General features: G+C 68.3%; 9 protein-coding genes across 9 annotated transcripts; 6 read left to right on the forward strand and 3 right to left on the reverse strand.

Moving 5' to 3' along the window:
• Positions 1-22: 22 nt before the first annotated feature.
• On the forward strand, positions 23-1558 carry MICPUCDRAFT_57566 (uncharacterized protein; the record flags this gene model as incomplete). The annotated part of the gene is made up of 1 exon (XM_003057842.1): positions 23-1558. One exon carries the CDS (start codon positions 23-25, stop codon positions 1556-1558), a length of 1536 nt encoding a protein of 511 aa, XP_003057888.1.
• A 318-nt stretch (positions 1559-1876) lies between these two features.
• On the forward strand, positions 1877-3265 carry MICPUCDRAFT_57567 (uncharacterized protein; the record flags this gene model as incomplete). The annotated part of the gene is made up of 3 exons (XM_003057843.1): positions 1877-1939; positions 2121-2178; positions 2331-3265. The coding sequence occupies 3 exons, from the start codon at positions 1877-1879 to the stop codon at positions 3263-3265; spliced, it is 1056 nt and encodes a 351-aa protein (XP_003057889.1).
• An 87-nt stretch (positions 3266-3352) lies between these two features.
• Positions 3353-4372, reverse strand: MICPUCDRAFT_57568 (uncharacterized protein; the record flags this gene model as incomplete). Its single annotated transcript, XM_003058214.1, has 2 exons — positions 4041-4372; positions 3353-3896 (listed from the first exon to the last, which is right to left on the reverse strand). The coding sequence occupies exons 1-2, from the start codon at positions 4346-4348 to the stop codon at positions 3353-3355; spliced, it is 852 nt and encodes a 283-aa protein (XP_003058260.1). The 5' UTR covers positions 4349-4372.
• Positions 4373-4536: 164 nt separating this feature from the next.
• On the forward strand, positions 4537-7154 carry MICPUCDRAFT_45481 (uncharacterized protein; the record flags this gene model as incomplete). Its single annotated transcript, XM_003057844.1, has 2 exons — positions 4537-7113; positions 7142-7154. The coding sequence occupies exons 1-2, from the start codon at positions 4748-4750 to the stop codon at positions 7152-7154; spliced, it is 2379 nt and encodes a 792-aa protein (XP_003057890.1). The 5' UTR covers positions 4537-4747.
• A 314-nt stretch (positions 7155-7468) lies between these two features.
• MICPUCDRAFT_57570 (uncharacterized protein) lies at positions 7469-8440 on the reverse strand (the record flags this gene model as incomplete). The annotated part of the gene is made up of 1 exon (XM_003058215.1): positions 7469-8440. One exon carries the CDS (start codon positions 8438-8440, stop codon positions 7469-7471), a length of 972 nt encoding a protein of 323 aa, XP_003058261.1.
• Positions 8441-9088: 648 nt separating this feature from the next.
• On the forward strand, positions 9089-10426 carry MICPUCDRAFT_2001 (uncharacterized protein; the record flags this gene model as incomplete). The annotated part of the gene is made up of 1 exon (XM_003057845.1): positions 9089-10426. A coding segment is annotated over one exon (1338 nt), but the record flags the coding sequence as incomplete, so codon positions are not given.
• Positions 10427-10810: 384 nt separating this feature from the next.
• On the forward strand, positions 10811-11587 carry MICPUCDRAFT_57572 (uncharacterized protein). The gene is made up of 3 exons (XM_003057846.1): positions 10811-10882; positions 11015-11140; positions 11260-11587. Exons 1-3 carry the CDS (start codon positions 10846-10848, stop codon positions 11505-11507), a joined length of 411 nt encoding a protein of 136 aa, XP_003057892.1. The 5' UTR covers positions 10811-10845; the 3' UTR covers positions 11508-11587.
• Positions 11588-11830: 243 nt separating this feature from the next.
• On the reverse strand, positions 11831-12315 carry MICPUCDRAFT_57573 (H+-or Na+-translocating f-type, v-type and A-type ATPase superfamily; the record flags this gene model as incomplete). The annotated part of the gene is made up of 2 exons (XM_003058216.1): positions 11831-12166; positions 12292-12315. 2 exons carry the CDS (start codon positions 12313-12315, stop codon positions 11831-11833), a joined length of 360 nt encoding a protein of 119 aa, XP_003058262.1.
• Positions 12316-12717: 402 nt separating this feature from the next.
• Positions 12718-13338, forward strand: MICPUCDRAFT_6262 (uncharacterized protein; the record flags this gene model as incomplete). The annotated part of the gene is made up of 1 exon (XM_003057847.1): positions 12718-13338. A coding segment is annotated over one exon (621 nt), but the record flags the coding sequence as incomplete, so codon positions are not given.
• Between the last annotated feature and the right edge of the window lie 96 nt (positions 13339-13434).

Consider the following 13434-nt stretch of genomic DNA (forward strand, 5'->3'; position numbering starts at 1 on the left):
CGCTGCCCCTCCCGCGGGCGGCATGGCCGACCCGTCGTGCGATGGCGCCGACGTCGACCAATCCGCGCGCGATACGAAGATCACCGACCTCGACGTCACGACGCTCTCGAACGTGCTGTCGCATCTCTCCACGGAAGACGTGCTCTCCCTCTCGAGCGCGAGCAAGCACCTCCGCGAGTGCGTGGACGAGAGCGTGTTCAAGCGCCTGCTGCTCAAGCTGTGGGACGAGCCGGTGTGGGAGGTGACGTCGTACAGAGAGCTCTTCCTCGCGCGGCATCGCGCGCTGGAGTTCATCGCGCGCGTGGGCGCCCACGACGGCCCGGAGGACTGGGGAAGCGACGACGCTTCCAGATCGTTCGCGAACGCGAAGATCGCGTGCGACGAGCTCGCGTCCGCGGTGAACGCGTCGTGGCGCGTCCCGAAAGACGGCGCCACGGACAGCACGATGGGTCGCGAGGACATCGAGCGCGCGCTCGTGACCACGCTCGTCGCCGTCGACCGCGGTAGCGACGCGAGCCGCCGCGAGGACGCCGCGCGGAGGGCGGCGACGGCGCTCTCCGTCTGCGCGTGTCTCGGCGCTGTGGCGACGCGGTGCCCGTCCGCGCGCGCGCGGTACCTCGACTGCGCGAGGGAGGCGCAGCACGCGAAGGCGTTGGATCGGTTCTTGCGCGCGCCCGGAGGAAGTCCGACGAGCGGGGTGTTCGCGGAAGGATTCCGCGCGGCGGGCGGGGCGCCGCCCGCCCGCGCGTCGGCGGCGGCGCCGCCGTCGCTCGACGCGCTCGCGGCGTCCCTCGGCGGCGCGCCCGCGCGGGACCCGCACCCGTTCCCCCCGAACGACGGGTTCAAGCCCTCGATCGACGCCGCGACGGCGCTGTTCTACGTCCCTATCGTGTTGTACGGCCGACTCGGGCGGGTCGACGCGCGCGGCGCGCGCGCGCGGTCGCACCCGTTTCTGGATGCGGATCTCCTCGACGACGCGTCGGTCCCTTCCCCGCCGTCGCTCCCCGGGCGCGGCCCGTACCCGCGCGGCGGCCGCCCACCGCACGGGCAACGCCTGCGGATGGAGAGCCAAGCCAAGGCGCCGGCAGTCGGCGCGATGGCGGGCGCGTGGGCGGGATGCCGCGTGCGCGTCTCGCCAAGCCTCGACGCCGCGGGCGCGGGCGCGGGCGCGGGCGCGAAGCAAAACGCGCTCACCGTCGAGTCCGTCTTTCGAGCGACGATGAGCGTCACCCCGGACGGGCGCATCTCGGGCTGGATCGCGGACACGGTCGGGAACCTCACGATGCGCGGGCGCGTGGACGCGGCGGAGAACGCGGAGGGAGGGCGCGCGGTGGTCATCGACGCCGCGTACGACGATTGCGGCGGCGTGCCCGGCGCGATGTTTCGCGCGGCGTCGCACGGCGTCGCGAGGACGCGCTTGGCGGGGTGGGTCACCGGCACCGCGGTGGGGGGGGAGTGGTGGCAGTGGAGCGCGGGGGTCGTGAGCAAAGGGATGTTTCTCATGTGGCCGAACGACGCGCCGGGGGTGTCGAGCCGGCGCGTGAGCATGGATAGATAGTCTAGTCTCTAGCAGATGACGCGCACTGTGACATCTCCGGGCCTGTCCTTCGCTGGCGCAATTCTCTTTTTGTTTCTTCGAGCGCTCGATTCGTCGACCCTCCGCCAGTGTCCGCGCGCGCGGAGTCGGTCGGCGCGAGTCCGCGACTTCGCGCGTTCGTCGTGGAACGGCGCTTTCGTCGCGCGTCGCCGGCGGCGCGCGAGAGGGCCGGCTCCGGAGCCTTGGCGCGGTCAGGGACGCGCGGAACGGAGCGCGGTTCGCGAGAGGCCGCGCGTCCGACCGTCTTGGGGTTGGGACCGGCGCGACCGTTCCGCGGCCATGGGGGCGTGCTGCAGCGTCCCGGTGACCGGGGATGGGACCACGGAGACGGACAATCGCGTGGTACGCGCGCTCGCGTGATTCGCACCCCGCCGCTCGTCTCGCTCGAGGCCGCGACGGCGCCGTCCTCGCCGCCGCGTTCGCGTTCCTCCCTCGCGCACAGCTGTGCGATTTTCCTTCTCACGATTCCGATTTGGTCCTCCGACACGCCCGCTGACCGTCCCCTCCTCGCTCGCTCGCGCAGAGACGGGAGCGGACGGAGAACTCGCTGTTCTGGAACGACGACAGGCTGATCGTCTACGGTGCGTCCGCGCGCGAATCACCCGCCCCCTCGCGCGCGCGCACGATTCGACCCCTCGAGCGCGAGAACAGAAAAACACCGATCGATCGAGCGCCACGATACGACGCGCGAGCTCCCGCGGCGCGCGCTGACGTCCTCGCTTCCCGCCCACAGGCATCCTCGCTCGCGCGGACGCGAAGAACAGGAACGGCCGCGTCTACCCGAGGTCCCTCCTCAAGCGCGAGACCGTGGCGTTCGAGAACGCGCACTTGCGGCACGACCGCGCGCTCGGCGAGCTCGACCACCCGCCGCCGACGTCGCCCACGTTTCGCTCGCTGAATCGCGAAAACATCTCGCACCAAGTCTTGGACTACCACTGGGAGGGCGAAGACCTCATGGGGCACGTCGAGGTGTTGCCCACGAAATCCGGGAACATGCTGCGGTCGCTGTACTTGGCCGGGCACCAGCTCGGGATGAGCTCGCGCGGGTGGGCGACGCTGAAAGAGCGCGAGGGGTTCACGTACCTGGACAGCGACTTCGAGCTCATCACGTTCGACTTCGTGTCCGACCCGTCCACGGAGGGCGCGTTCTTGCGCCCGCTGCAGCGCCGGTACGAGAAACTCAAGCCGCAGATCGACATCGACGAGAAGTTCGAGTCGTTCATACGGTTCTGCGCGGACGTGAACGAGCACGGCGCCGCGCCCGCGCGGGTGAAAGGCGACGAGGCGCACTTGCCGCGGGGGAGGAACGCGCCGGCGATGAGCGCGTCGTCGTCGTCGTCGGCGGCGGCGATGCGCGCGGGATCGGTCCCGAAAGAGCTGCCGCCCGTGCCCGGCGCGGTCGCGATCGCGTGCGAGGAGACGGGCGGCGAGGTTTTGATGACCGGGAGAGAGTTCATGGACGAGACCGCGTGGGACGAGGAGAGTTACTACGAGAGCGAGGAGGAGGAGTGGATGCCGAGCCCGACGCCGCAGGAGCTCAGGGCGAAGGAGGCGGCGGCGGCGGCGAGAGGGGGGTGGTGGGGGAGGAAGAAAAAGAACAAGGTGGTTCCGTTGAAGCCGACCTTATCCTTGCGGGATAGCTTCGATCGGCTGCCGAAGCACCGTTAGCAGAGAAACGAGCGCGACATGATAGCACGCGCGTAGCACGCGACGACGACGACGTTTATTAACGCGAAAACCGTTCGCATCTCGGCGTCACAATTTCGCGAAGATCGGCTTCCGTCTCTGGAACTTCGCGCTCATCGCCTCCGTGAGATCCTCCGACGTCAACCGCGCGGAGTTCATCACCGCGACGTGCTCTAACCCCTCGTTCACGCTGTGATCCCGCGCGTGTAACATCGCCGCTTTCGTGCCCTGCACCGCGAGCGGCGACTTGGCGGCGACGGCGATCGCCGCCGCCGACGCGCCCCGCGACAACTCCCCCGCGTCCGCGAACGCGCGCGTCACTAACCCCACCCTCTCCGCCTCCTCGCCCGATATCTCCCGCGCGGTCAGCGCGAGCTCGGTCGCGACGCCGTGGCCAACGATCGTCGGGAGGCGCTGTAACGTTCCGATATCAGCCGTTATCGCGAGGTCGACTTCCTTCACGCAGAACCGCGCGTCTCGCGTCGAGAACCGGACGTCGCACGCGGTGACCAAGTCGACGCCGCCGCCGAAGCACGCGCCTTGGATCGCGCATATCACGGGGACGCGGCACCGCTCTACGGACGTGAAGGAGTCCTGCAGCCTTCGTATGTGCCTGCGATGGAAAGTGGTCGTCGGGGACTGGTGAGAATCCGCAAGCGCGTCGGTCGTCGTCTGATGAGAGTCCCCGTGCGACTACCCTGTAGCTACTAGGGTTGATCGATCGTTTTCGGAGCTCCGAGATCCGCGTCGCGCGCACCGGTACAGCGCCTCGGCTTTCCTCCCCGCGCACGCCCCTTTCATCGCGTTCGACTGCCCCAGCTGCGAGGACAGCGACTCCGGCGTCGACACGTCGATCCCCGCGCAGAAGTTCTTCCCTTCGCCCGTCAGCAGCACGCAACGGACGTGCTCGTTCTCGTCCAGCCATCGCATCGCCTCCGGGACCTCCCTCCACATGTCGCCGTCGATCGCGTTCGACTTGGACGGGCGGTTCAGCGCGAGCGTCCCGACGTGCGTGGCGGCGTTCACGCCGACGATGAGCGTCTTGAACGCCGGCGGTGCGGTCATGACGCGCGGCGTGCGAGCCCTCGGAGGGATACGCGCGCGCGAAGAGTGCGGGGGGAATTCCTCGGCAGCGCAGCGTGCCGACTGGACATCAGCGGTCAGATCGACGCTCGCGAGCGGCGGACGGCGACGCAGCGGTGACACGTCGACGAGTCCCCCGACGCTCGCGCGCGCGCTCGACACACGCAACGCGCGCGCCCTCCGTGACGCACGCGCCCGCTCCTCGTTCGCCTCGAGCTCGGCCTCTCTCGACGACGCGCGCGCCGCGCTCGCACGCGCCTGCCGCCGCGCTCCCGCCGCGTCGTGGACGCTCCCTCCCCGCGCCCGTCCATCCCGTCCAGCTGGCGACGGTTCCCGCGCGGACTCGACGACGGGACGAGCGCGGAAGGGAGATAAAACAAGATGCGCGCGTCGTCGCTCGCCCTCGGGGCGTCGTCGCACGTCGCCCCCGGCGCGCGCGCGCTGCACCGTGAGCCGCCCGCGCCGCGCCGCGCGCGACACGCCGCGCGCCGCCGCGGCGTCGGCGTCGCGCCCCCGCGCGCGATGTTCGACCGCTTCGACGGCGACGCGGTGAACGCGGTGAAGGACGGCATGGACGAGGCGAAGAAACTGCGGCAGAGCGTCATCAGCACGGAGCACCTCCTCCTCGCGATCGCGCGGCAGCGCAACGACACGTCGTCCGCGATGCACCGCGCCGGGGCGACCGAGGACGCGATTCGCAAGGCGTGCGCGAAGCGGGCGGGGATATCCGAGCTCGAGCTCATGAACCCGTTCAAGCAGACGGGAAAGACCGCGGACGGGCTGCTCCCGCTCTCGGACGACGTCAAGCGGCTGTTCGAGCGCGTCGCGACCGAGGCGGAGGCGAAGACGGGGGACGCGCAGGTGACGACGAAAGAGCTCGCGCTCGCGATGATCAGCGACGTCACGTGCGGCGCGAGGACGGTGTTAGAGGATGACCTCGACTGCGATCTCGGCGCGCTGAAGAACGAGATCGACGGCGCGAAGAAGGAGCTCGTCGGCGCGGGGAAGAAGCTCGGGAAGAAGAAGAAGGGCTCCGCGCTCGCGGAGTGCGGCGTCGACCTCACCGCGGACGCGCGCGCGGGGAAGCTCGACCCGGTCGTGGGAAGGGACGAAGAGGTGGACCGCATCTTGCGGATTTTAGTGCGACGAAGGAAGAGCAACCCGTGCCTCGTCGGGGACCCGGGCGTGGGGAAGACGGCCATCGCGGAGGGGCTCGCGCGTCTGATCGTCGCCGGGGACGTCCCCGAGCGCCTGAAAAACAAGCGCGTGATCTCGCTGCAGCTCGGTCTACTCCTCGCGAACACAAAGTACCGCGGCGAGTTCGAGGAGCGCCTGAAGAACGTCATCGAGGAGGTGAAGGCGGCGGCGGATATCATCCTGTTCGTCGACGAGCTGCACATGCTCGTGGGCGCGGGCGGTACCGGGGAGGACGGCGGCATGGACGCGGGGAACCTGATGAAGCCCGCGCTCGCGCGCGGGGAGCTGCAGTGCATCGGCGCGACGACGATAGAGGAGTACAGGAAGCACATCGAGAAGGACGCGGCGCTGGAGCGACGGTTTCAGCCGGTGAGGATCGGCGAGCCGTCGCCCGCGGCTTCGCTCGAGATTCTCAACGGCCTGAAGGAGACGTACGAGGCGCACCACGGCGTGACGTACGACGACGACGCGCTCCCGGCGGCGGTGCGTCTCTCCACGAGGTACATCACCGACCGCTTCTTGCCGGACAAGGCGATCGACGTCATTGACGAAGCTGGCGCGATGGTTCAACTCAGAGCGTCCGCGTCCGCGGCGGGCGGCGGGGTGGCTGACGTCGTCGTCGACGCGTCCCACGTCGCCGACGTCGTCGCTCAGTGGACGGGCGTCCCGGTGCAGCAACTCAGCGAGGACGAGAGCAAGACGCTCTTGAACATCGAGGGCGCGCTCTCGAAGAGGGTCATCGGGCAGACCGAGGCGGTGAAGGCGATCTCTAGGGCGGTGAGACGCGCGCGGAGCGGCCTCGCGGACGGCGGCCGCCCCGTGGCGTCGATGATTTTCGCCGGACCCACGGGCGTGGGGAAGACGGAGCTCGCGAAAGCGGTCGCGTCGTCGTACTACGGCGCGGAGAAGGCGATGGTGCGGATCGACATGAGCGAGTACATGGAATCCTTCGCGGTGTCCAGGCTCGTCGGGCCGCCGCCCGGGTACGTCGGGTACCAAGAGGGCGGGCAGCTCACGGAGGCGGTGCGAAGGAACCCGCACACGCTCGTGCTTCTGGACGAGATTGAAAAAGCGCACCCGGACGTGTTCAACGTCCTCCTGCAAGTCCTCGAGGACGGCCGCCTCACGGACAGCAAAGGAAGGACCGTAGACTTCACGAACGCGATGCTCGTGATGACGTCGAACGTCGGCTCGAAGGCGATTCTGAACTCGATCGACGCGAGCGTCGACGGCGACGCCGCCTCCGACGCGGCGGCGTATCGCCAAGTCCAGGCGGACGTCCGCAGGGAGCTTCAGGTGACGTACCGCCCGGAGTTTTTGAACCGCCTCGACGAGATCATCGTGTTCCAGCCGCTGACGCGCGCGGAAGTCGGCAGCATCGCGGAGCTCATGCTCGAGTCCGTGCGCGGGCGCGTCGTCGGCCGCGGCGTGACGCTCGCCGTGGACGACGCGTTCAGAGACCTGCTCCTCTCCGAGGGGTTCTCGCCTAAATTCGGCGCGCGGCCGATGCGTCGCACGGTGCAGAGGCTGCTCGAGAATCCGCTCTCGGAGTGCCTCCTCGACGGGTTCGTCTCCGAGGGCGACGCGATGACGATCTCCTCCAGCTTTTCGGACGCGTCCGTGACGTTGACGAAGGACGGGTCCGGGGAGTCGCGCGCATTTTCCTTCGACGAGCTCGGCGTCGGCGAGGGCGGGATCGAAGAGGGCGAGAGGAACACGAGGAACGAACACGCGAGGAACGGTTCCTCGGGGGCTGGGGCGGGGGACGGAATGGACGCGTCCGATCTCCCGTTGCCGGGGTTCCAGTCCGTCCCCGCGCGGTAGCATACAGTAGTACCGCGGCGGTCCCCTGGCGGTGGATTGATCGCTAAAAGTTTTAATTCGAACGACGCTCAGCTAAAGGGCCTACTTCTTCGTCCCCGCGAGACGCTCTAATCGCGCGGCCTCGTCCTTCAAGTTCACGACGACCGTCCTCACCTCTCCGCTCAACCGCACGAGCCCTGCCTTCGCGCCCGCGGGCTTACTCACCTGCCGCGCGCGCACGAGCGACACGGGCGCCTTGCCCGTCTTGGTCGACTTGCTGTTCGCCGCCGCGAGCGTCGCGGCGTCCACGACGGTCTCTCTCGGCAACGCGTCGTACTCGCTCGTGTGTCGTATGACGACGTGCGAGCCCGGGCACCCGGCCGCGTGCATCCACCAGTCCCGCGGGTCTCTGCACTCCGGCGACGTGGACACCTCGTCGTTGTCCGAGGACGTGCGACCGACGCGGATGTCGATCCCGTCGAGGGACACGAACGTCCAGTACGGTTTCCGCGGTCCCGCGTTCTCCTGCTTCTTCTTCTGTTTCTTCGGCGGCCGCGGCGGCCGCGGCGGCGGGGCGTCGCGCACGCCCAGGGCCGCCGCGCGCGCGTACGCGTCGTCCGCGAAGTTCGGCGACGACACGCTCTTGCACGTCTCGAGGACGTCGTTCAGCGCGTTGAGGTCCGCGAGGGTTCGCTTGCACGCGGACAGCTCTCTCTCGATCGCGTCCACGTCCGGGCACGACTCCAGCTCCGCCTCCGTCGCGTCCGCGTTCGCCACGAGCGCGTCCACGGTCTCTCTCGCGACGCGCAGCTTCGTCGTCGCCTTCCCTACTTTCTTCACCTCGCGCTCCACGCGCCGCCGCGTCTCTTTCTTCAGGCCGGCGAGGTCGACGTCCGCGGGCGACGGCGGAAGCGACGGCGCCGTCGTCGACGCCGCGGCCGTTTCCTCGTCCGTCGCCGCGCGCGCGACGGACGAGGACGACGGCGCCGTTCGCATCGCGCGGTGGCGACGCGCGGGGGAGGGGGAGCATCGCCATCGCGGCGCGACGACCGGCGACGCGAGAGCGAGCGACATGGCGGCCCGGCAGCCGGCGGCCGCTGTGCGCGTGGATAATGGAATTTAGACGCGCCCGGAGCGGAGCCGGATCCTGTCGAGAGTTCCGATGACGATGACGTGCCGACGCGCGCACTAGTCGTCGCGCGAGCTCCACGCCATCGCGCGCGGCTTATTTCCTCTCGTTCTCCACGTCGTTACATGCACGCGAGTCTCTCATCGAGCCGCCCTCAGGTCGTCTCCGTGTCCGCGCGCGCGTCGCGCTTCCTCGGGCGCCGTGCGCACCCTCTGGGTCCGACGATGAAGCGCCGCATCGCCGCGGCGGCTGGCGGCGTCCTTCGCGCGTCCTCGCTCGGCCGCGCGCGCGATGCCGCGCCGTTCCTCGCCGCCGCGTCGGCGACGCAGACCCCTCGCGCCGCACTCGGAGCGACGTCCGCGCGCGCGAGGGTCGCGTCGACGTGGACGCTCCGCGCGCGCGCGCTCCCCGCGCGCGCCTCGTTCGCGGCGGCGGGCCGCTCCGCGGGCGAATCGTCGTGGCTCGAATCCACGTCCACGCGAGCGGTGCACGCCTCCGCGGCCGCCTCCGCCGGGAACGCGCCGACGACGGTCGCGTTCAAAGACCTCGGCCTGTGCGACGCGTCGTTGCGCGCCATCACGGCGGTGAAGAAGTTCGAGTTCGCCACCGCGGTGCAGGACCAGACGCTGCCGCACATCATGGACGGGAAGGACGTCCTCGCGCGCGCGAAAACCGGCAGCGGGAAGACGATCGGGTTCCTCCTCCCCGCGATCGAGGCGCTCGCGCGCGACGGCGGCGCCGCGAGGAGAGGACGGCCGAGGGTGTTGGTGCTGTCTCCGACCAGGGAGCTCGCGACGCAGATCTTGGACGAGGCGAAGGCGCTTCTGACGTTTCACGACGGCGTCGGCGCACAAGTCGTGTTCGGAGGGACAAACTTCAACTCGGACCTGAGGAACTTGCGGGATAAGCGGTGCGACATATTGGTCGCGACGCCGGGGAGGCTGATTCAGCACCTCGAGGACGGCGACCGGGATTTACTGCGCGACGTGAACGTGCTCGTGCTCGACGAGGCGGACCGGCTGCTCGACATGGGGTTCAAGCCGTCGATCGAGAAGATTTTGAGATCCGTCCCGCAGGACCGCCAGTCGTTGATGTTCAGCGCGACGGTCTCGGACGAGATCAAGAAGATCGCCGCCGCGGGTCTGCGTCCGGGGCACGTCTACGTCGACTGCGTCGGCGAAGAAGAAGGCCCGGACACGAACGCGCAGGTGAAGCAATCCCTGGCGGCGGCGCCGCTGTCGCACCAGATGCCGACGCTCGCGCAGATCATCGACGACCACGCGGCGACGACGCCGAACCATAAGATCATGTGCTTCTTCACGACCGCGCGCGGGACCGGGTTCGCCGCGGAGCTCTTCCGATCGTTCCGCGACGACATCGTCGAGATCCACTCGAAGATGTCGCAGTCGAAGCGCACGAAAGCGACGGATCAGTTCCGCGCGGCGAAGAGGGCGGTGATGATGACGTCAGACGTCACCGCGCGCGGGATCGACTTCCCGGACGTCACGCTCGTCGTGCAGATCGGGATCCCGGCGAACCGGGAGCAGTACATTCACAGGCTGGGGCGGACCGCGCGCGCGGGAAAGAGCGGCGAGGGGATTCTCATGCTCGCGCCGCGGGAGGAGTTCTTCGCGAAGAAGGACGTCGGGGACCTCCCAATCGTTCGCGCGACGTTCGACGTGTCCGACGAGAACGTCGCGAAAATCTCCCGCGCGATGGACGCGGTGTCGGACAAGACGAAAGCGCAGACGTACGCCGCGTGGCTGGGGTACCACAAGCCGTTCATCAAGAAGATGGGATGGACCCCTGAGACGCTCGTGAGGGAGGCGAATGACTACGCGACGGAGGTGATGGGGTGCCCGGAGCCGCCGCCGATGATGAAGAAGACGGTCGGGATGATGGGGCTGAAGGGCGTCCCGGGGTTGAACATCGTGTCCGCGCTGCCCGAGTACGAAAACGGCGGCGGCGGCGGCGGGCGAGGCGGCGGGCGAGGCGGCGGCGGGCGAGGCGGCGGCGGGCGAGGCGCCTCCGCGCGCGGCGAGCGCGGGTACGGCAGCGTCGCCGGCGGCGGTCGCGGCGGTCGCGGCGGTCGCGGCGGTCGCGGCGGTCGCGGCGGTGGCCCGGGCGCGGGCCCGGGCGCGGGGAGGGGCGACGTTCCTTCGGGGACGAGGCGTTACAGGACGACGACCGCGAGGACGTCGAACAAGTGACGGACTTCTATTCTTTTTGTGTTGTATCTGAAAATCGCGTTGGCAAGTGTGAGTGGAGTTTCGCGAGCGCGTCGTCGTCGTCGCCCGTCACTTTCTCCGTCGCCCCGAAGGCTCGAGAAGAGACCGAACTCCTCACAGAAATGGGTCGTCGACGCGGTGGCGGCGGTGGCTTCGGCGGTGCGTCCTCGATCGCGCGCGCTTCCCCCGCGCGTCGCTCGAGATCTCGTCGCGGATATTCTCGCTCTTTCGCCCCCCTTCCGATCGCTTCATCGTCGACCGACGCGTTCCTCCCTCCCCTCGCCCTCGCAGGTGGTCGCCCTCGCGCGCCCCCTCCTCGCCCGGCCTCGAGCCACGGCAACGCTCCCCCCCCCGCGGCGCAGCAGCGCCAAAGCGGCGGCAGCATGATGGGCGGCTTGGGATCGATGGTCATGCAAGGTTCGCGTCCCACCGACGACCGCGTTCCCCCGCCCCCACGACGCCTTTCATTCCTCGTCTGTCTTCGGATCTCGTTTCCAGCGAATACTGACGGCTAGCCCTCGACCTTCGCGTCGCAGGCATGGCTTGGGGCACGGGAAGCTCCATCGCCCGCCACGCCGTCGGCGGCGTCTTGGGCAGCGGCGGCGGCGGCGCCCCCGCGGAGGAGGCTGCTCGACCTATGCAAGACGCGGCGCCCGCGCGGAACCCGTGCGCGACGCAGATGAAAGCTTTCAGCGCGTGCCTGGAGCAGAACGTGGACGACATCAACAAGTGCCAGGTGTACGTGGACATGCTCCAAGCGTGCAAGCGCGGGGATTTGGCGTGATCGAGACGCGCGGTGTGTGTAGTCGACTGGCGGACAGTCCGCCGACGCGGCGTGTGTTGTGTAAGAACAAAAACCATGAAAAAAAATGGCGGGCGACGAGTGCACGCAACGCGACGTGAACTACGATGGAACTAGTAGAACTGAATTACAAACTTCGAAGGTGCTAACCCCCTTCACGTCCTACGCTTTCGTCTCCGGAGGGATGACCTCGGTGATGACTAAGAGAGAGAGGAGAGAGGGGTTGGGAGGGTCAGCACGCGCGCGGGTACAGAAAAAAAGCCCTAAAACTCGACTCGAACGAACGATCGGACGCGCGGTCGGGTTTAGGACGCACCAGGCGTCCCCGGCTTGCCGTCCGCCCACTTCGTGTGCTTCATGTACACCGCCTCGCGGGGCTTGGCCTGAGGAATACGAGAAGAGACGGGCGCGCGCGTCAGTCGATGGACGAAAGGTTGGCTCAAACGATCAACGGGCGCGCTCGAGACGCGGGCTCGAATTGATCGAGACGAGCGGTCGCGCGACGTAGATCGCGCGACGCGCGGAGAGAAGGCGCGCGTTCGCACCTTGGTAAGCCACGGCTCCTTCAAGCACCCGCGCACGACCTCGGCGCACATGTTCGAGTACTTCAGGTAGCTCATGCCCGCGATGCGCCAGTACGCCTGCGGGAGAAGGAGGGAGGAGGGGCGAAGGGACAAGATCGTCAGCGACGAATTCACGCGGCGGGGCTTCGAACGCGTCGCGCGATCGCGCGGTAACGAGAGGCAAAGCGGGCGACGGAACTCACCGCGGAGTTAGCAGCGGCCGACATGGTCACTGATGCGAGATCGTTCGTTCGACGCGCGAAGAAGATGGCCTCCGCGCGGCGCTCCGAGCGATTTTTAGGGTCGCAGAGGCCCAATTACGTGACCTTGAAGGACTTTTAAACTGTTTGCCCATACGTAACCTGGGGAAAGCCTCCTGGGGAAAGGGCCCACAAAAAATCGTTTCGAATGCCGATTTTTTTGCAATGCCGATGCGATGTTACAGTACACCAGACGCGTTCAAGGCCAACGCGGTTCGCCAGTCGCGAGCCGCCCGCCTCACGCGGCGCGCGCGCGCAGACCGTCGCTTCGAGATGTCGCAGTTCGACCCCAACAGCGGGGTCACGCGCCCGACCGCGAGCGAGACCTTCGGGAGCGCGTTCGCCGACTTCAACGACGGCGTCTTCGACGCGGGGATCCCGCAGTCGTTCGTCTTGATTCTCCTCACCGAGATCGGCGACAAGACGTTCTTCCTCGCGATGATGCTCGCGGCGAGGCACGGGAAGCTCCAGGTGTTCTTAGCGTCCATCTCCGCGCTGTTCTTCATGACCCTCGGGAGCGCGCTCGCGGGGTACTTGGTGAGCACGAGCGCGGAGATGCTGCACTCGAGCGTGAAAATAATGGATTGGGTCGCCGCCGTGCTCTTCGTCCTCTTCGGCGCGCAGATGCTGTGGGACGCTCGAAAGCTTCACAAAGAAGACGCGAAGGACGAGGAAGTCGCGGCGCTCCTAGGCGGCGAGGGCGCGAGGTCGTCGTCGCACGGCGAGAGAGCGGACGCGGAGGAGACGCTCCGGGAGAAGGACGAGAAGAGTCCGCCGCCGTCCACGCGGTGGGAAGCGTTCGCGCGCGTCTTCTCCATCATGATGGTCGCGGAGTGGGGGGACCGGAGCATGTTCGCGACGCTGACGTTGGCGACGAAACATAACCCGGCCGGGGTCGTCGTCGGCGCGATGGCCGCGCACGCGATCGCGAACGCGCTCGCGGTCGTCGGCGGCGAGCTGCTGTCGAAGCGCATCAGCGAGAAGCTGATGGCGACGTTGGGCGGATTGTTTTTCGTGGGGTTCGGCGCGCTCACCGCGTACGAGGCGTACACCGGGAACGAACTGTTGGGCGGGATCGGGGGATGA

Source organism: Micromonas pusilla (genome assembly GCF_000151265.4).
Source record: "Micromonas pusilla CCMP1545 genomic scaffold MICPUCscaffold_4, whole genome shotgun sequence".
NCBI lineage: Eukaryota > Viridiplantae > Chlorophyta > Mamiellophyceae > Mamiellales > Mamiellaceae > Micromonas > Micromonas pusilla.

Bases quoted from the DNA above. Each gene is read 5' to 3' on its own strand.
- MICPUCDRAFT_57572 (XM_003057846.1), top strand. From the start codon at position 10,846: ATGGGTCGTCGACGCGGTGGCGGCGGTGGCTTCGGCG. The intron at 10,883-11,014 runs GTGCGTCCTCGA...TCGCCCTCGCAG, and splicing joins TGGCGGCGGTGGCTTCGGCG to GTGGTCGCCCTCGCGCGCCC. The intron at 11,141-11,259 runs GTTCGCGTCCCA...TTCGCGTCGCAG, and splicing joins GGGATCGATGGTCATGCAAG to GCATGGCTTGGGGCACGGGA.